The 21,994-nt window shown below is 45.3% G+C and overlaps 1 protein-coding gene across 5 annotated transcripts in view; it reads left to right on the top strand.

Annotated features, from left to right (window-relative positions):
* SEMA5B (semaphorin 5B) overlaps nucleotides 1-21,994 on the top strand; it is a 352,197-nt gene that overhangs the window by 168,923 nt on the left and 161,280 nt on the right. For all 5 annotated transcript variants that reach the window (XM_074967136.1, XM_074967132.1, XM_074967133.1 and 2 more), the window contains one exon: nucleotides 12,968-13,173. In XM_074967136.1, coding sequence (XP_074823237.1) covers nucleotides 13,020-13,173 — 154 coding nt within the window. In that variant the 5' untranslated portion in view covers nucleotides 12,968-13,019. The remainder of the gene's footprint in view (nucleotides 1-12,967; nucleotides 13,174-21,994) is intronic.

Genomic DNA, 21,994 nt, shown 5'->3' with positions numbered 1-21,994 from the left:
GACATTATGCAAAAAGGTCACATTTCCACAAAGCAGGAATCTGTTTCAGTCACCTCCTGAATTCATTATCATCTCTTTTACTTTTTAACATGAGGCACATGATATACAGGCACCCCAGGTGGACATGTTTAAATTAATCTAGTAATAATTGATTCAGAAGAGATTTGGAGGACAGAATTTGCATAAAAGGCATAATGAGAGCAAATCCTCAGAGGCCGACTGAACAGCTAAGTCCCTGAATAACTTACATCTTCTAAACTAATTTGGTTATATATGCAGTATGGTTGTGAGGGGGTTAGAACTCATGTGCTTGGAATTCATTACACACAGTTCATCTTCTCCAGAAAGCCCTAGCTTCACAGTGTGTGAAACTAATGCCAGCCTTCCTAGCACTCACGCATAGTCCTTCTCCACCCGTGAAATGACAAGCTCTGGATCTGAAGGGTTATTTTTAAAAGTTGTTCCACAGTGTAAGGTCAGCACCATGGGGCTGGGAGATACTCTGTTTGGAGACTCTCCCCCCAAAAGATGACATTTCCTAAATCAGGTTCAAAACTGGAGGTTTGACCCAGCTTTTAGCAACATGTCAGAAGTGTGTGGAGGGCTGCATAGTCTTAGATATTCCCTCTTACTACACCAGCATGGTTCTGTCTGGCCTAATGTTAGATCACACAGAGTCCGACCCTGTGATGGGCTGAGAACCCTCAGTCCCGCTGATGTCTGTAGGAGCGGAGGGAGCTCAGCACTTCCCAGGATAGGGACCATAAACTAGAGCCCACTGCAAAGTGAATTTTGAGGCAATGAAAACAGTGAGCCAGATTTTCTCAGAGGACCTGCTTTTGCTCCTCTTGAAGCTGATGGCAAACTTCCACTAACCTCAATGGGAGCAAGAGCGGGCCAGTTCACTATGGTGCAAGCCTATGGACAGTTGTACTAGGGTATCTAAGAAAGAAATTTGGTCCAGCCTGCTAAAGATAAGATCAAAGCCTGGTTGTTTCATGGGTAGAACAGAGGTAAGCATGAGTATTAGGGGGACTGATGTCAGACACTTATGTGGTGTAAATTGGAGTGGTTTCAGTGGAGCTACTCTGATGAGAATTTCGTCCTACATTGTTTGGTTGAAGCCCTTACACTCAGCACGGTTATTAACAGTTCTACACCCTTCATGGTAATGAAGAGTAGAAGTGACTTGTGATTTGGATATTTTCCTACTTGTTTCTCTCCCTTTAAGTGATGTTATGCAGCTGTATATGTTTTAGCATAACACGCTTTTTCCTAAAGAACACCTGCCCAGAGTGCAATAGATGGGGCTGATAAAAGTAGCCCCGTCGGTCCATGGATGAGAAAAGATAATGTAGTGCAGCAGCTGCTGGCCGCTGAATAATGTGCAGAATAAAGCTGGTGTGCTGGGTGTAGAAGGAAAAGGGAGAATATGTTTGATTTTTTCCCCCACCCCTTTCACATTCTGGGCATTTATAGACCTTTTGGATGCTTTGTAGCTGAGAGCTTGCTTGTGATAAACGATGCTGTGAAGTGCCAAAATGACACTGCATTTTGTACTCAAAAGTACTCGTGGTTCCAAGCATACTAAACTTGAGTTCCATTGTAACGTTGTTGAGTGCTTCTCCCTCTCTAGTTATAATTAAGTCATATATTTCTTATGAGGCAGCTGATAATCATAAATCTCAGCCAAAAACACACAAGCTGTGATTTCTCTATCTCACACATACACACGTTAAGATAAAGATTTTTCTCATCCAGTTATTGCATAGACTCCAGTGTTTCTGAGAGAAACACTGCAGGGTGTGCTACAAGTTTGTTATGCCAATCCGATTATGCTTGATTGGGCAGTGCGGGATTTTGAGTATCCATAATGCCTTGTGGTAGCTGGAACAGAGGAATGGCAATTGTTGATCCAGGGGTAGTTGGGCAGGGCAAGTGGAGGAGGAAGGAAGCTGTAACTGGAGTCTTTAAGTCAGAAAATAAAGTCTTGCTGAGTAGATCAAGCCTATATGTTAAGCCTGACTATCAGATAGGAAGTTGGGTGGCATGGCTATTTGATATATTGGCTTTTGTCTGCTGGAGACTCAAGTTCCAATCCTGGCTTATGTCACAAGTGGCAATAAGGCCTGGTCTACACCTAATACTGAGGTCAACCTAGCTACATCACTCAGGGCTGCGCAAAATTAGAGATCTAATTAAGGTGACTTAAGTCCCAATATAGACACCGCTAGGTTGAAAGAAGAATTCTTCTGTCGACCAAGCTACCACCTGCTGAGGGGGTGGATTGACTTCAGTGATTGAAAAACCACTTCTTTTGCTGTAGTGTCTGTGCTACAATGGCACAGCTGCCGCTGTCATGTTTCTAGTGTAGACATACCCTGAGTTTGTTGATCTCCTTTTACTCCCTTCCTCATATTGCAGTCACAAGACCACCACAGGGGCTGGTACAGTGCAGTATGATCATCAGTCTCTCCTCAAAAGAGTCCCAGGACTGGACTAGCCAGGGGCTTTACAGTGTTGAGTCGAAGGGGGAACTTCCACAGTACTGTATCTGCCTGAACTATGCCTGACTTACTTCCAGGGCTGTTACTAGTTTCTCCTCACTGCCACAAGCACTACATTTATTCCAAAAGGCTTAATCAGAGAACACCACCAGTTTGCCTCTACACTGCAATATAAAACAATGTCAGTAAAACTTTATGGTTAGTATTGTAATTGCGCAAAAGTCAAGCAGAGTTATGGTTTCCAAATTAAACTGGGAGAACAAGGAGGGCCCTGTCTCTGAAGTGTTTGGAGTCAAGAGACCTGAGTTACTTTTCTGGCTCTGCCAAAGACTGGTTATTTGCCTCTGGGCAAGCCACTTTAATTGCTATGTGCCTCAGTTTTCCCATTTGTAAAATGGGGCTAGTAAAATTAACTCACGGGAGTGTTGAGAAGGTAAATTCATTGGTGTTTGTGATGTGTTCCAAGAGCCTCTGATAGAAGGGGCTATAGAAGTGCACAGTATTATAAAAGTGAGCAGTAACTTTGCATGAATATGGACATTTCTATTGAATCTTTTTGAATTTAAAAAAATGATGAGAAAAATAATTGAAAATATCTCCCATTTCCACAGCATAAGAATCTAAGAATGGCCATACTGGGTTAGACCAAAGGTCCATCTAGTCTAGTATCCTGTCTGCCGACAGTGGCCAATGCCAGGTGCTTCAGAGGGAATGAACAGAACAGGTAATCATCAAGTGATCCATCCCCTGTTGCCCATTCCCAGCTTCTGGCAAACAGAGGCTAGGGACACCATCCCTGCCCATCCTGGCTAATAGCCATTGATGGACGTATCCTCCATGAATTTACCTAGTTCTTTTTTGAACCCTGTTAGAGTCTTGGCCTTCACAACATCCTCTGGCAAAGAGTTCCACAGGTTGGCTGTGTGTTGTGGGAAGAAATACTTCCTTTTGTTTGTTTTAAACCTGCTGCCTATTAATTTCATTTGGTGACCCTTTGTTCTTGTATTATGAGAAGAAGTAAATAACACTTCCTTATTTATTTTCTCTACATCAGTCATGATTTTATAGACTTCTGTCATATCCCCCCTTAGTCATCTCTTTTCCAAACTGAAAAGCCCCAATCTTATTAAGTTCTCCTCATATAGCAGCTGTTCCATACCCCTAATAATTTTGTTGCCCTTTTCTATACCTTTTCCAATTCCAATATATCTTTTTTGAGATGGGGCGACCACATCTGCATGCAGTATTCAAGATGTGGGCGTACCATGGATTGATATAGAAACAATATGATATTTTCTGTCATCTTATCTATCCCTTTCCTAATGATTCCCAACATTCTGTTAAACAATTAATTACTGAGAAAATACACTTGCATTTATTTAAATGTTTATTGAGTTACTGCAGTAAGGGGCAAATCCTCTGCTCTAGAGGAGGCACTTTGGGGCTGAGAGTGAAGTTAGTGCCGGTGGATGCACTACTTTACAGATCCAGAAGCCAGGGTAGTGCAAGAACTGTCTGTTTGAGGAGGCTAGCCTCTGGCCCCCCCCATTCTGCCCAAGGCTCCTCCCCCAAATATTCTGCCTCCCCTCCCCTGCCAGCCCCAGAGTGCTGGGTGGCCCAAGTCCCATGCCACAGTCTGTCCCACCTTAGCCCCAGTCCCTACCCCAACCCCCGCCCATTTTGGGGAAGAGGAGCAGCCTGGGCTGGGGCCCCAGGGGAATAGCAGGAGGGGGCCTCGGGGCAAAGCATGGGCAGGGCCATGGGTGCTTAGCATGCACTGGCAGCCCCCCATCAATGCCTCCTCCTCCCCTCAGCACCTCTGCCCACTGGCAGGCCCCGCCGATCAGCGCTTCCTCCTCCCTTCCAGCACCTACTGCCTGCTGCGGATCAGCTGTTTCTCGGCGTCAGGAGGCACTGGGGGGGGGAGCAAGGGTGCAGCACGCTCGGGGGAGGAGGCGGGAAGGGGCGGGAAGAAGCAGGGCAGAGGTGAGCCATTGGGGGAAGGGGTGGAGTTGTGGTGGAGCTGTGGGGGGAGCACACCGTGGCTGGTTAGAAACTCAGTGCAAGAAGCCCTGTGCAAGAAATTTATGGCCTGATTTTGCAAGGTGCTGAGTACTGTAGCACCCACTGACTTCACTTGGAGTTCAGGGTGACGGACACTTCTGAAAATCAGCTCCTTAATCTCTGCCTTAGTTTCTCTATCTGTGAAATGGGGACCTTGAAAACTCATTTCATACTCAGTGCAGTTCCTAGCAGACAAGCCTCAGTACAAAACCCACCATCACTTCTGGCAACCTTCTTGACCATCTCAGCAGAGATGACAAGTATTGACTGGGGACAGGAATGGAAATACCTTTTCATTGAGGGCATGGGGAGTTAGCTCAAGTGGTAGAGCGCTCACATACCATATGAGAGGTAGCGGGATCGTTGCCTACGTTCTCCAAGCTGCCGCTCTTTCCCACCCCTCCCATCTTTCTCGTTTAGTTGGGGTTGGTCCTGCTTTGAGCAGGGGGTTGGACTAGATGACCTCCTGAGGTCTCTTCCAACCCTAATCATCTATGATTCTAGGGGTCCCCGCGAGAAGGATTGAGGCACTCGGTCAGGGCAATGTGTGCAAGTTTGACTGTCAAACTAGTTCCTTGGATAAACAGAAGACTTCAGACTCCAGGGCACTTTTCACAAACGCTAAATTCATATGAAAACCCTTAACAAAATAGCTCATGTTTTTATATTACATGTTGCCAATAAAGCAAGTTCAAAAGTCTTTTTTTCTTTTGAGGGCATCCTGAAGCACGTAGGAAATCAGTCCATGTGTGGTTAGGTTAGCGCTGTACAAAAGTAGATTTAAGTGTCTGCAGAGCAGGAATTTATTTATGCCTATTGAGTTTGGCAGGTGCCCAGTGATATAGTAGGTCATGCTCTGCTGCACATGCCTGTACTATTGATTCTGAAATATTTTATGGGAACTTTATATAATAGAATTCTGTTCTGGAGGAACCTCCTCTAAGGGTGACAGCAGTTCAGTTTCCATGACCATTCAGTCGTTAGCTTCTCTGCCAACAAGGGGGCCAACTAATGCCAGTTGGTAGCTCCTCTGATTTGGACACATGCCCATGCAGAAGTGGATTGAGACCCACTGACTCATTTCAGACTGGGCCACCAAGCTGCCATTAGAGAGTATCGTCTTGTAGTATCTAATCCAAAGCCCACTGAAGTCATTGGGGGTCTTTCAGTTGACTTCAGTGGTCTTTGGATCACGTCCTTGGTCACTACCAAGGTGAGCTGGAATCAAATGGTGATCTAGAGATAGAGTGCTTCTAAGCCCATTACCCATGGGATGTTAGATGGGGTGGGATCTGAGTTACCCAGGAAAGAATTTTCTGTAGTATCTGGCTGGTGAATCTTGCCCATATGCTGAGGGTTTAGCTGATCGTCATATTTGGGGTTGGGAAGGAATTTTCCTCCAGGGCAGACTGGAAGAGGCCCTGGAGGTTTTTCGCCTTCCTCTGTAGCATGGGGCACGGGTCACTTGCTGGAGGATTCTCTGCTCCTTGAAGTCTTTAAACCACAATTTGAGGACTTCAATAGCTCAGACATAGGTGAGAGGTTTCTCGCAGGAGTGGGTGGGTGAAATTCTGTGGCTTGCGTTGTGCAGGGGGTCAGACTAGATGATCATAATGGTCCCTTCTGACCTTAGTATCTATGAATCCTTTGAGCTATCTAGTCCTACAGATGCTCATACCTTAGACCATTTCTTCCCAGCTCCCTTTCAGGCTTCCATGCCATGTGCCTGCAATGTGAGTTAAAGTTAAGTAACTTCTTATTTTATGTGGAGATGTCCGAACTATTCACATAAGTCAAGATAACAAAGATTAGAGTAATGTGTCTTGTTGTATTTCCTGATTTGCATTGTTTTACTCCTGTATGAGAAACAACAATGTTGTCAAAAGCTGGTGAGTGCTTCAAAAGAGATAAACTCCCAGTGAGTTATACACTCAGAAAGAGTAATGATGGCCCAGTGGTTAGAGTGCAAGCTGGACACCCAGGTTCAAGTTTCTGCTCTGCTACAGACTTCCTGTGTGACCCTGGGCAAGTCACTTAGCCTTTCTGTAAAAAGGAGGTAATAATACTTCTCTGTGTTGTGAGGATAAATATCTTGGAGATTCTTAGGTCCTCATGATGGTATGCTAATTAGGGCCATGCAAGTAGCTTGTAGAGACTGATGCATCTACAAGTAACAAATCCCAGCCAGAACCAAGAACTTCAGAGTCTAAATGGAAGTAAAAGTAGAAATAAGTCAGTGGTTTAAAAAATGAAAACAAAAACACAGTGCATTGATTAAAACAAAAAAAAAAAGAGAGAGAGACTCTTCCCTGGTACGCATCTGGAAAATGGTTTATGTAGTCAAATGTATCTAGCATTAAAAAATAAAAAGTTCAGTATGTTAGAAGGGAGTCTAGTTCTGTAAATGTGATTGAAACATTGTGTTATATAATTGCACTGTATCATTTTCTGTTCACAATATAAACAGCACTAATGGGTAAATGTACCAACTGCTGGTGGCAGAGAGAAAAGCTCTGTTTTTTTTTCTTGATAGTGAGAAGCAGCCTTTTGAAACAGTCTGAAAGAGTGAACTCCAGCTGGCTGCGGTCTGTGGTCAGGGCAAGCAATGACATATGAATATAGCAAGGACTGCATTTTTGTCCGCATTGGGTTGGAGTTTTTTTTTACAGTGCATAGTTCGCTGTGCTAGGCTGTCATGACTGTATTGCTCAGCTGTCATGTTGTATAACATTTATATTTATTTTGTGTATTGGTCCCATGCGGATTTTGAATATCTTGGTGCCAATGCACCTCTGTCTGCTGTTGCTCCCAGCTTCCAATGTCCTGTTTCAATAAAACCATAAACTTACCCACCCAATCATAAAAAGGCTTTTGAAGTTATTTTTTTAAAATCCAAGCATGCATTTCCCATTGATTACAGTGGGTCACAGTTCAAGGGGTTCATGGCATTGATTTTTGTTCAGTTTTTCAGAGTAGTGGGAACTTCACAGATATTTAAGTTTTAGATTTTTTTAAGGTTTCTTTTTCACCTTGGTTCTCCTTGGTATCATTTTGAAAATAATGATCTTGAATACAACTTTAGATTTAATAACACTGGTAAACCTTTAAAGAGAGAGTGGAAATTTACACTATCAGGGAAAACTTTCTAGGGAACACTGATATCTCTACTGGGCTGTGGCATAGTCTCCCAGGGAAAGTGGCAGAAATCCAATCACTTGGCACATTTTACAACTAGTCTGGACAAAATGCTAGTAACTGTACAATAGGGAACACTGCGTTAGCAGGAGAATGGACTGCATGACATTGGGAGTCTTTTCTCCCTGAAGCTTTTATGGTTCCCTGATCCTGGAGAGTATGAAAATTGGGCTTCTCTACCCCCTGATTCTAGACTTCACAGTGAATTAGGAGTTCATCACAGGAATGTGCAGGCGGCCTAGCACGTCTTTGTGTCAAGGGTGAGCATTTTATGTCTGGCTATTGTTGCAACTCAACAGTGTCAATCAAGGTCACCTTTTTTGGGTGAGGTGCTCCCAGATCCTCTCCCACCTTTGACACCCTCTACCATAACGAGCACCTTGTAGTGGAGGAAGGCTGCATGCTACCTTCTCTGGAACCCAGGGTGGAGAGAGTGATTCAAAGCACATCTTCCTAGATATTGGGAATATTTGCTGTATTCAGTCCCTTGCTCGCTTGTGTAGTGATAAAGTTTTTGATACAAGAGGGGATGCGGGGGTGTGTGTTAGGGCCGCTTTTCCCCCCCCGCCCCCCCCCCCCCGATTTGCTGCTTGGCTTGTACTTGTAACACTGTTGAAGCCGCTGCCCTCACTCCTTCCCCCACTATCCTCTTTTGATGCCTCCCATCATAGCATGATTTGCATGTAACATCTCCCCAGAACCCTTTGTGTGTGTGTGTGATCCCTGCAATAGCCTTGTCTTTAATGGCATGAGCTATAGACTGTGTTAACCTTAACTTTGAATTATTTTCCAGCTCTCATTTCTGCCAGTGCCACTTGTTATTTTTACTTGCTTGTGTTTTTAAAAGAAAATATATATATATCTCCCTCTTGGGGAGAATCATGGTGGGATTTTATAAAACCCCTCCATGAAATCTATGCTAATCTGGGGCCTGAGAATAGCTAAATGCCAGTAATACTTGTCACAGTTTAGGGCAACTACACCTATATTCCCCCCGCTGTGCTCCATCAAGGACATCCACTTAAAGGTATCTGGCTCCCAGCCATCACCTCTCTTGGGCGGAGACCTGCTCCTCACTCTCTCTTGACCAGTGTTTTTCCAGGCTGCACAGTTCCCTTACACTGTGATATTCCCAGCAAGCCAGACTCCCTAAACAAGCTAGAGTCTGCACTTTGCTTCCTCTCCAGAGGCTATGAATAGAATCATTGCCCATAGGTGTCAGTTACCACACAGCTCTTTCTAAGGAAGTTTGTTTGTTCTTAAGGTGAAAGCATTATAGAGAAAACCTATTGAAAACAATAAAAGAACCTATACACATGCTAAAAAGCTTACCAAACATCACCTGTCAGTCATATGGGCCCTAGTAGTACAAGTCCTTCCAAGCCTTCCGGAAGGATTAGAGCTCCCCACCCATTTGCTTGATCAGAAAGAAGGCCCTGAATCAACAGGAGAACATAGGAATGGCCATACTGCGTCAGACCAATGATCCATCTAGCCCAGTATCCTGTCTTCCGACAGTGGCCAATGCCAGATGCTCTAGAGGGAATGAACATAACAGGGCAATTCTTGAGTGATCCATCCCCTGAAGTCCAGTCCCAGCATCTGGCAGTCAAAGGCTTAGGGTCACCCAGAGCAGTAATACTTTTGGCCTTCAGAACATCCCCTGGCAACAAGTTCCACAGGTTGACCGTGCATTGTGTGAAGAAACTCAGGCTATTTGTCCAAAAGGCCTTTCTTTGTCTGTTGTTCTCTGGAGAATCTAGTTTGAACTACTATATGTGAGCCTCTGCAGGAGGTGGTACCTCTCTGGGAGGGGGTTACAACCTGACTGATTTGCCTTAATCACCACCCACAGTTTTTAGTTCTTGGAGGAGCTAAAGTAGCCCTCCCCCATGGAGTAGAACACAGTCATATATAAACCACTCCATTAAAACAATGGACCACAAAGATGCTGCATGGGATTGCACTGTATGTCACTTCTCCCCCCTGAGAGGTTACATACAATCCCAGCCCTCAATAATACATAAACTTAATACACTTATGTCTTTCAAGGATATTACAGGAAATTGCTATGTCTGTCAGAACAATCAGTGACATAATTTGGGATTGATGGTGCTCATAGCAATTCAAAAGGAGGCAAAAGATTTGAAAAATCCTCTGGCCATACTCTGAATACCTTGAGGGCCTTGATCGAAACCCATTGCAACCAATCTGAGGCTTTCCATTGACTTCACTGTGTCAGACAAAACTGCCACTGAGCCAAATCCTGAGGGGTTTTTTTCAGACACAACTTGCTGAATCTTGCTGGGTTGAGTATGCCCAAGTAAGGATTTAAATTGGATGTAGCCCCTTACGGTACGTGGAACTGCTAGTCCTGCCTATAGTTTAAATTGTCTGACGCTTCCTGTTCTGGGATCCCATTTTCAATTGCTGTAATGGGGTGCACAGACCCCACACTGGGCAACAAGGGGTTAAGGAATTATTTTGGGTTCAGCCAGCCCCTCCCCGCCACACCTGCAGCAAATGCTCCAGCTGCTGGAGGAATTAAAAAGCAGGGAACAATTAGCTTATTTGGGTGTCAGAGTTGGAGGTGAGCAGACTTGTAGCTCATAGCTCCAGCAGAGCAGAGGGAAGCCTAAAGGCTCTGATACAGCTGCCCAAAGGGGGCCTCCTTGAGGGAAGGGAGGACCCACCCCAGATACAACCAGAGAGGGAAGTATCCTGTGACCTTGGACATTGGTAACTCCCTCTTACTTCTTTTTGGTTTGGATTTCCCCACCAGGGGAAGGCCTTGGACTGAGCTGACCCTGGTGGGAGGGGGGATGAGAGGAAGAGACCCAGTGAGGACAGCCTTAAGCAGTCTTGGTTGTAGGGTTGCTAGGTATCCGGTTTTGACCAGAATGCCCGTTGAAATGTGACCCCGGTGGCTCTGGTCGGCACCGCTGACTGGGCTGTTAAAAGTCTGGTCAGTCGTGCAGTGGGGGTCTGGGGCTAAGGCAGGCTCCCTGCCTGCCCTAGCTCCACATGGCTCCTGGAAGTGGCCACCGGGTCCCTGCAGTCCCTAGGCTCATGGGCAGTCAGGGAGGCTCCATGCACTGCCTGTGTCCCGAATGCCTGTTAAGCAGCTCCCATTGGCTGGGAACAGTGACCAATGGGAGCTGTGGTTGCAGCGCCTGCAGATGCGAGGGCAGTGCTCAGAGCCTCACTGGCTGCCCATGCGCCTAGGGGCTGCAGGGTCCTGGCCGCTGCTTCCTGGAAGCTGCAGTAAGCTCCTCCAGAACCCACACTCTAAACCCTCTCCTGCACCCCAACCCTCTGCCCCAACATGGAGTCTCCTCCTGCATCCAAACTCCCTCCCAAAGCCTGCACACACCCCCAAAACCCGCTGCCCCAGCCCCCTTCCTGCACCCCAAACCTCTCATCTCTGGCCCCACCCCAGAGTCTGTACCCCCAGGTGGAGCATGCACCCCCTCCTGCACTCTGTACCTGAGCCTGGAGCCCGCTCTTGCACCTCAAACCCCTCATCCCCAGCCTCACCCTGAGCCCGCACCCCCAGCCTGCACCCCCAGCTGGAGCCTGCATCCCAAACCCCTCATCCCTGGCCTCAACCCAGAGCCCTCACCCCTCTCCTGCACCTCAAGCCCCTGCCCCAGCCCGGTGAAAGTGAGTGAGGATGTGGGAAAGTGAGTGATAGGGAGGGGGGATGGAGCAAGGAGGGGCGGGGCCTCGGAGAAGGGGCAGGACTTCGGGGCAGGGGTGTTCAGTTTTGTGTGATTAGAAACTTGGCAACCTTACTTTGGGCTACCAGTAGCCTAGCAACCAAGGGCCCTGGTTTGGAGCCCGGTGGAGTGGAAGGGCCCAGGCTTCCCTCCTCACAACCCCCATGACAGTCAGGGGTTGTGGCCGTAACCACTAGGCCACACTTCCCAACTAGACCCCCAGTGAGGACCATTGCAGTTGCTTATAACTTTGCCAAACTTTATTGTTCTTATTATCTGTTGTTTGTATTACCATAGGAGCCCCCCATCATGGATCAAGATCCTATTGTGCTAGGTGCTGAACAAACACAGAACAAAGAGACTGCCCCTGCCCCAACTTGCTTACCATACAAGTAACCGTTTGGGCCGAAATTTTCTATTGTGGATTTCTGCCTCAGCTTACATTTTTTTGGAAAGTTTCAGCTAAAATGGTTCAGCTGTTTCTGAGAACAAAATTAGGGGAAAATACATAGTTTTGCATGTGTTTTAAAAAATTCTTGCAACCATTTCACTGAAAAGCTGTAGCTACCCCCTGCTTTGGAGCAGGCACTTGAAATGTGGTAGGGGGAGGGGGTTGCCCTGGTGTCAGGGACATACCTTCTGCTCTTCCCATGAAAAACTGCCCACATCGGGCCAAGTTATAAGCCTTTGGAAAAAAAATCTCAGTTTGCACATGCTCAGTAGAAACTTGTTAGTTCAGCAGCTAAATTCTCTAAAGATTCTGTCTGCACTGAGCATGCTCCAGTCTGCAGCAGGCAGACTGTCTCCTGTGTTCTCAATAAACTGCTGGAAGCCAGACAATGAGGCAGAGAAAGGAGGAAGTAGCCACTCTGGAATGCAGAGGAGAAGAGAGATAGGATGGGGTGTGATGGGATGAGGGAATTAATCGGTGGGAGCAGCTGAGGAGCTGGGGCAATCTTAATTTTGGCATTTCCTAACTTCTGAGTGCTTGATTTTGCAATCTTAATGTTCTTTTAACATAATTTTTGATGTAATATGTAGTAGTTGCTGCAGATGCAGATATTAGAGGGTGTGAAGAGTTACTGATCATCTTTATGGCAATATTCAAAACCCATAGGGACAAGAATAAAACATAGCCTATGGCTTTAATTTGTAATGTTGCTACCTGGTGCCTCTTTCCTACTGTCTCTTTAAGCAGTTTATTATGGCATTTGCATTACTTGAATTATGCCTATACTTAATATTGAGCCATTAACATGCATTTGGAGTATTTGCACATTTCAGTATCTTTACAAATTCTGTTGGTATTGCATGCTAGGAGTTGTATAAAGGCACTTAATTTTTCAGTGTATTGTTTGCTGAATATTATCACATCTAGTTAATGTGGGTTTGTAATGAAAGAGGAAAACCACCCCCAGAGATTTGTTGCAGACTTTAGATAAGGGATGTATGTTTCCTAAAATGAAATTCTTTGCATTGCAGGTATCCTCTCAGGGCCTACCTTGGAAGCTAGATCTGCAGCAGGCCTCCAATCATGGTTGTATCAAGATTAAAGGGCATTTCTCTGTCATTGGCAAGCCTTTTCCTTCTCACTTTTCGTCTCTCAGCATCACAGAATGCACCAGAATACCCTGAAACTGAGCAACAGCAATGCATCAGAAGAGAACACCCCACCATTGCTTTCGAAGGTAAGAGATTCTCTTCCCTTGGATGTCGTAGCTTGATTGCAAGGTACAATAGGATAATCTGCTCTGAAGTCCTTCCTACAGTGCTGTGTCCTGGGAAGTGGCGAGGTCAAAGCAGAGGGCTGGGAGATAAGTCCTCAAGGTTTCTCTTCACCATTCTACCACTGACTGTGATCTTGGGCAACTCGCTGAATTTTGCCTTAGTTTCCTCATCCGTAAGTGGGTTCAGTGATGCTTAGAAACCTTACAGGGCTAATATGAGGCTTATTTCATACTTGGAAAGTGTTTTCAGATCTTTGAATGCAAGGCACATTTATTATTTTGGACATTTAGAGCAAGATTATTGTGTAGACAATAATAATAAAATAGTCACTAGTTGCTTCCATTGTTCTTGTTGATTTTTCTGACCTTAGAGGCAAAAGAGCAGCCTTTTTAATTGCAGAGCCCGACAGTGCCACACATAAAAACATCACAGGCCTCTTACTAGTGTCTTGCAGCATAAGAATTCCCGTGAAGAACTGTGTCCGTATCCCAGATAAATGGTCTGTGTTATGTGTAGTAGTGATACCCCTAGGATTCTGTCAGCGCTTCTGTCTACTCATCCATATAGTTCCATGGCCCTCATCACCCTCAGATCTGAGCAAGAAGTTCCATACATCATTGCCATAGTGCATTGAGCCTCCTTGCCTGCTGTAGCTTCCTCCTAAATGTTGAAGTATTGATTTTGGTTCCCCTTTGGGGGATTGCATTGCATCTGTGGTTAGGTTCCTTGCTGAGGGCATCTGAATGAGGCTTCTGTGACCTTTGAGATGGGGTGTCTAGGGAGAAAGGAGAAGTTGAAGGGTTCCTTGATGACCTTTTAGGGCTCTTGTCTAAGGCTTTATGCTTCTTTGGAGGGAAGGAAGCTATTGTCTTTACATTTGGAAACAGTTTTCTTGTCTGTTTTCCATTATCCATGCTTTAAAGGTTTAAGTGGATTAAAGTAAATTAGCAAAACTTTAAGCCTACAGTACATAATAGGGCATTGGCTCGAACCTTGTTCCTGTAGAATGCATAAATAAACCTTGATTTTTAATTGCTTAATAATGCTGACCTTCTGCTTTATTGGGGAAGGGTGAAAGAAGAAATCCCTGAGGTTAAAAAATGTGTTGGAACTTAATTGGCTATTTAAACAGATAATACAGGAATGAGCATATTACAAGTACAAAGAGAGAGAAAAGTTGGGTCTCTTAATATTATCCAAAAGACAGATTTTTTTGTTGTTGTTGGGTTTTTTTGGTTCACAAAGAACCAGTTTATAGGATCTATCTTTAAGATGTGTTAGCTTCTGGAGCCCATGTGAAGTTTAGAAGCATGTTTATGCTGATCCTGAAAAGCCAGTTGGAGATGTTGATGCTCAAGATGGGTGTCTTCATTTGCCAAACTGCTTTCTGTTAATCAGGCATAGCAGGAACACACAAAACCCAGAGCATTCCTTTTCCCTTTTGCTGCTCTTTTCTGGTATGGATTAATTAGAGCCCGGCAATTATAGGAAAGAAATAGAGATGAAAATTACAGCCATCTAAGGCAAATGTCCTCACATGGGTCCTCTAAAGTTTGGTTAGATTCATGGTTATTGTTTGTTTTCTGCACCTGTTTCCTGGTGATTGTTCGGTACATTGTAGTCTTGTGTGCTAGGTTATGCAGCCCTGCAGAAGATGTTCTGTAGGAAAATATGCAGAATGAAATTAAAGGCACCTCCCTTCCTTAGCTACAAGCAGCACTCAAAAATCTATGGACGAGTGTGTTATGCATCCAAACAGCACGTCACAGCTCTTAAGGCTGTATCCTGTCCTGGCCCCAGCACCAGTGGGCATGAAAAGTGCTGAACGCATTGGAACCACTGCAGTTCCGCTGTGCAAGGGGAACAGGCTGGGGAGTCCACATCTGACGTGCTGCAGAGTATTGCTCCGTGAAGGCTCTCTCCGTGGCAGCATGAAGCAGGAGGGTTGTGGCCAGTAGGTCGCAAATGCCTTGTTCCGTGGGCCATAACCTACTGCGTAGTGGGAATGCAAGGGCAGCTGATGATGCTGTAGCCTGTGGAGCAGCTGGGCTGATGCTCCACAGCCTGGTGGAGGATTCCTTTTCCCAAGAGCCCATGCATCTCCGTAGCTGTTGCCCATGGTCTAGTGGGTAGGACACTGGACTGGAAGTCAGGACTCTGGGTTCTAGTCTTGGCTTGGATATTGATAAGTTGGGTCAAGGTAGGGCACCACTCTCTGTCTTGTCTACTGGTATTGTAAGCCTTCTGCGGCAAGGTGTGTCCTATCGAGGTTTATTTATCCATCCCACAGGAACAAAGTCCGAGCCAGTGCCATGGTGTGTAGACTTAGATATGTTATGTGTTTGTCCATTCTGAACCTCCTGGATCTGCCAAACTTAGCCAGAAGTCACGTGAGAACAGCTTTTTATGTCAGATTTCTACTAATTCTTTCTTCTCTCTGGTTTTGTTTTTTAATTCATGCTGCCTTCTTTATTGGTTATGGTTAGGAAAGAATGTTGTTTAAATGACTGAACAAATTACTAGAGTCCTTAGTTCTCTCCTGTCAGCCAGTGCTTTCACCCTGGGACATGGGAGTTTTTATAGGCTAAGATGGACCTATTTGTGGGAGTCCTTGTTTCAATATTGGTAGTGCAGCTCTCCTCGTCTACTTTCACTCCTCAAGCATACACAACGTGGGGACCAGAGCCAGTGCTAGGCTTAAGCAGACGAAGCAATTGCTTAGGGCCCGAGCAGCTCAAGGGGACACCCTATTAATTATTAGTATGTGTTGGGGGGGGATGTTCCTGCTTAGGGCCCCCAGTGGGGGAACTGTCAGCAAAACTGCCTCAGCTGACCTGAGCCATCATATGTATGCTGATGCATAGAGAAGAGGTGGACTGAGCTAGGTAACTAAGACTGTTAAATCCCTAACCACATAGGGCGTTATATATGGCAGCTTTCCATGTCCTATCATAACTGTTGGTGAAAGTTTCCATGCATGCAAAATTTGGCCTATTGGCAGGTACCTGCTCTCTCCTGAATTATGTCCGGGTGCATTTTCTGTTGCCTGGTGTTTTAATTGATTTGGGAGTGTTCTAATCTGGGGTTTTACTTTGGGCTGATGTGTAATTGTAACCTGCTACCAGATGAATATGACTTGGGTAGCATGAACGTAGCTTGCTGCATATAAATGCATTGTTCTTATTTTTGTTTTAAACAACATATTTTTGAAAACCGGCCAACTTGCAAACATTCAGCTCTGTGGGGAGCTATTAAATGTGTGCTTGTTGTACTTGAAACAAAAGGCTGTTTTAACTTTGCGTGGCTGAAAGATAATGGAGTATGATTTATGTCTCTTGGATTTGCGCGATAGTCTGCCAAACACCCCCACTACAGTTGAATTGGTCACTAATACATTGTTCCCGTTAGTGTGTATTGATTGGAAAAAAACACACTATCATCCATGAACTCCACCACCCAGATATGAAAAGCCCATAGGAAATTTTGCTAAAGATTTGCGTTCATGTTGAGTGTGCTTGATTTTTGGCATTCCTAACCAAAAATTTAGTTAAGAAAGGAGGAGAGTTGTGGGATGAAGTCTGGGAGGTATTTCTGGCCAAATATCTGGGGGAAACCAAAGTTACTATGGGAAAATCCGTTGCTGCCCTGGTATCTCCATTAAGGGAATTGAAACTTTAGCTAATAATGTGACATTGATGGGTGACCAACAGCAGCATGTGCCTAAGACTGCAGTGGTGCAGACTATTTGACCTCAAAGGCATTTGGCTGTGGATTTCTTTTTTCTATTAGAAAACCTCATAGTATTTTTTTTTGTCTTGAAAATGGAACTCTAGCAAATGAGTCTGATATTTTCTTCCTCAGGGTTGGTTTAGAATTTGTTTTGAAATTACTACCAATAAAGTCATAAATAATTGAACAATGGTTAGGAAAGTAATTTTGCTCTCCGGCAACCATCTGAAAATCTCACACAACAGCTTTCTGCTATATAGTACAATGTATTTTTTTAATACAATAATATTTTTTCTTTGGTGCTTACTCATCAATGGTGTCCTACGAGCCTTGCAAATCAACACAATGAGAACTGATAAAAAGGATTCAGTGTGCTGTGCCGAAAGGCCTCTGGGATAAAAAGGGTCTGGGAAAAGTGCCCTTCATTCATAAAATGCTGGAAACAGAGAGAGTCACTCACAAGCTGCAGAGAAAAGGAAGATTTTACGGTAAGATTTAAAGGAGGGGAGTGATTCAGAGCCTCTCACAGAGAGGAGAAGAAGGGAGTTCTAAAGAGATGGGCTAACACAAGTGAAAGAGCGACCCACAACCATGAAGAGGCATGGGTGGTGGGATGCAGAGGAGAAGCACGCGAGGAAGTGTTGTGGAGCAGAGGGAATTGACTGCGAGTAGGTCAAAAAGGTAGCATAGAGGAGTGAATCCATATAGAGTTTTGAAGAGCAGCTGGGTGTTTTTTAGGTGCCACTAGCTTAATTTCTGATAACAGCTGCATGCAACATTGCTTTGAGTCCTGAATATATCATTCAGAATAGTCGGATCCAGGACATGAAATTGTGCTGTTAATAAGCAGTGCTGCTTTGCAAATCCCAGGCAGCATCCCCAGCAAAAGAAAGAGAAGCAGAAAAAAACAACTTTTCTGTGGTGGTTCAATATAAACAAATATATACTTTCCAGAGAGCTCATTCTGGATTTTAAGGTTTGCGTAATGTTGCTCCTTAACAGATTCAGTTTATGAGCCAATAGTATTGCAAAACTGATTTGGTTAGCCTCTGTACACACCTTCTGTTGTAAATAACAATAACATGATGCACTTCTCTAACACCTTCCTTCCAAAGATCTCATTGTGCCCGAATTAAATGTATCCCTGTATGAGAACTGTTTAATTGATACTATCCTTTAACTATCAGGGGATTGATCCTTGAAGATGATGAGCACTGTGACCCTGATCCACCAAAACACTTAAGTACATGATTAACTTGAAGCCAATGGGATGACTCATGTGTTTAAAGCTAAGCACATGCTTAAGTGTTTTGCTGAAGCAGAGCCAGAGCGCTCATAACTTTTCAGGATCAAGCCCTTACTTGGAAACCCTAACACACATTTTTTTATCTGCTCAGAGTGTTGCAATGATAGATACAACTGGCAAATAATCTCCTCTACCATGGTTAAGCCATCTGGTCGGGATAACCTTTCTGAGATTAGAGACAGCTTGATTAGCTTTCCCTTTTTGGATTTCCATGTGTACATGCAGCGGACGTACTGATGTAATAGCCACCATCTTGACTGACACACAGGAGACAGAGCTGGGGACTTCTAGAACTCAAAGCATAAGACGATACCTCGTGCTAATGCTCTCTAGGTAGTAACAAGCATGTATCCTCAGTACCGAGAGGGCCTATAACTCACATTCACCAGTGGGTCACACTAATGCACTAGACAGAGGTGAGGCTGTGAAATACTGGAAGTGTTTCGTAGGAAGCCAGTTCCCAGGAGATTTGCCATTTGGCATGCAGACCGGATACATGTGGAAATGCTTTGAATACACAGTCAAACTTTTCTGGATGTTCTTTCAAACAGGAAGTGAAAGTTAATACTGGAGGATGATCATGGACTACATTTCACAAATGGCCCTCTCTCTCTCTCCATTAATGTGCTCTAGTACCATATGGTCCCTGTGTTTGAAATCTGGGTCTGAATTTTGCAGCTTGAGCCTCTCTATTTAAAACCTTCTAAGAATTGCCCAGTGCTAATAAAAAGGGAATCATCAAGGCCTTGGCAATCTGCAGATTTAAAACCCAATCATAAAGGATTTTCAGGTTGATGTTCATTCATAGATTTATATATTCAAAGGCTAGAATAAGCTATTAGATACTCTAGCCTGACTACCTGTATAAAAGAGGCCATAAACTTTCATCCAGTTACACCTGTGTGGAGCCTAGTAAGTTGTATTTGTCTAAAACATATGTATTAACTGGATTTAAGTCTCTACGGACTTTGCAGGATCTGATCGGGGAGATAGTTGTTCTGAATTTTATACAACACATCTGTTGGCACAAAATTGCTGGCATAGACGTGAGTGTAGAGGTAATGTAAAATCCACCCCCAGATGTGGGAGAGGCTGGCTGGAAAGGTTGAGTGATGACAAAAGAGTGTTTTTTTTTTCCATCAGATGCCAGTGGCTCTGAGAGCCAAGATGCAACTTGCCTTCCTGTCTGAAAAGAGGGATTATATGGATCAGATTGTCATAAGAAGCAATGAGTGATGCATGGGCAACTAGTTTTATCTTTCTCAATGAATGTGATTGTGTGACAGCTTCAGTGCTTGTCTCGGTAAACAATGGGTCACAATGTTTAAATGCCCTGGAATGTGCTTAAAGCAACAAACAGGCTCTAAATTAGCTGACTTGGGGGCCAGTTTGTAGTCTGGCTAGTGCAGCCATGCAAGTTAGTAATAGGGTGTAAAGTCCCCTTACTGTCTTCTACTGGCTACCCAGATCTCAGATAGCTGAGTGAGGGGCACAGCAGGCTTTGCAGGGCTGCGGCAGGCCCCCCACGCCCATGTGCAAGTGGTTGGGAGGGCCCGAAGGGGAGGGGGATGGCAGAGCCTTGGCTCCACCCTGTAGAGCATCAGGCAGCATGCACTGTTCTGGTATAGATCTGTGGAGTTTACTACTTCCTTGGAGCAGCAAGGGATCCAGGAGGGCAGATGTGACTCTCTGCCTCACAATCTCCTTCCCAGGGTGCTCCAGGGACCGAATGAGAGCAGACTGTATTGTCATGATCTAGCTCATAGGGATTATCTGGCATTTCTTTACCTGGGCTTTGAATCACTGGGGATTCTTCAAAACAGACCACAACACTTTACTGGCTGCTCAATAGTAATAAAAAAAGCTAATAAATAATAGTAATTGTACTTGTACGGTGAAGAGGTTTTGGAATAAGTTCCTCTCTGTCCATATTGCAACAATTTGGCAAGCCAACTCCTGTTTTGAGAAAGTGATCATTATTTAGGAACCTAAGGTTTGAGATGATCCATGTTATGTTGTACCAACACATAGTCTTGCGTACGTCTCATCCTGCAAGTACTTTACAAGTCATTAGGCCTTGCAGCATGCTTGTGAGTTAGGGAGGAGTCATTAGCCCCAGTTTGCAGTCCGGGGAACTGAGGCACTGAAAAGTTTAAGCGACTTGCTCAAGGCCACAAAGGGATTCCGTGTCAGAGCCATTATTGGGATTCCTTGGTCTCTGCTCAAGTCACAAGGTCTCATTTCTCCCTTGTAACTTAGGATGGGAGGACCATGGAAAGTTCAGTTTAGGGAACTACTGTGGACTGTTGAGAGTGTGAGCGCCACAAAGCGGTCTTGGGTTGGGCAATGACACTGTGTCTGTGTGACTCCACTCAGTGACGAAGTGGGTCGTCAGCTCCTCTGTTCTGTTACTGCTGGGAAGGAGGAGAGCCGCCTGCTGACTCCTTCCTTCTCTTGGTTGATGAGGGAAGAGGAGAGGAGTTGTTTTCTCCCTCCTGGTGCTGGGAGAGAACAGGGATTTTATTCCCTTTTTCCATCCAGGCTGCCCCTTCCTGCCTGCTGTTGGACAGCATGGGCTGTGGGGGGCACTGGTAGCTCCTGTACTTCCTTTGTCACTGCCTTTCAAGGGAAGGGAGGGTGGAAACAAGATTCCATGTGGCTCTCATGCCATCCTGAGTTTGCTCATTGTTCCCCTCATGGTGGAGCTGGCCAGGATTGGAAGAGTTGAGTGAATGGGCAGGAAATGAGAGGGAAATGAGACCACTTGGGCGAGCTGGAGATTGAGTGAATGGGGGGGGGGGAGAGAGGGGTATAACCCCTTTGCGGTGTAGAGAGCATGTCCCCTTTAAATGTTTGCCCTGAGCGGGGGAGTGCTGATTACCTGGATCTGGGACACTCCAGGACAGGAGCCAGGAGGAGCACTGGGCCAGGGAGGAATCGCTCAAGAAGGACAGACCGGAGCTGGACCCAGTATCACTGCTGCCCAGAGCTGCATGGGGCTGGGAGTACTGGAGCTCGTGGCCTTGCACTGGGGATAAGGAGGGAGGCTGTTAGCTAGTTAAGTGGGGAGGTGGTCTCTCTGTGTGGCTTTGCAGAGAGTGGCAGAAGAGGGCCCTGGAGGGGTTTGTTGGGGAAAGTTCACTGGCTCCGAAGACGACCAGGAGCACTCAAGACTCACCACTGGACTGGAATTTTGCCCAGGACTCCCGAACTCTTGAGTGCAGACATTGCTCGGTGTCTGCCCTTTCAGACTGTGCTACCACTGGGCCTGTAGGGCCTTGTGTTGAATGCAATTCTGTTTTAGTGCTCTCCCTGTCTTTTCCCCTGATATTTTTCTCCATTCATCCCTCTGTGAATAAATATTTCCCTTTCCTGTATTCACTTTACTATTCTTGTGCGTGTTCCCTCCAGGGGTGGGGTGGGAGGAGGTGTTTGGAACAGGTGCCCCTGAGGTGGAAGGGACTTTCACTGTTGCGTTCCTTGGCCAGAGCTGCCTGCAGAGCAGACCCCATCTTGGCCAGGAGGGTGCTACAGTTACAGGAGGGTAGATATGAGGTCCTAGAAGGAGGCTGGGGGAATCAAGGAAGATATGAAAATCTGAGAGGCAATTTTGAATTGAATTTGGAGATGAGTTGTGGAAAGGATGCCAGCAATCCTGGGATGATGTAGCCCCATTTCCTAGAACAAGAGTGTAGCCTGGCTGCAGCATTCTAAATCCCTGGAACTTTGGTTGGAGAGCAGGGATT

The sequence above is a fragment of the Natator depressus genome, chromosome 11, assembly GCF_965152275.1.
Source record: "Natator depressus isolate rNatDep1 chromosome 11, rNatDep2.hap1, whole genome shotgun sequence".
NCBI lineage: Eukaryota > Metazoa > Chordata > Testudines > Cheloniidae > Natator > Natator depressus.
Note: the sequence above shows the minus strand (reverse complement) of the source record. Positions and strands in the feature narration are given on the sequence as shown.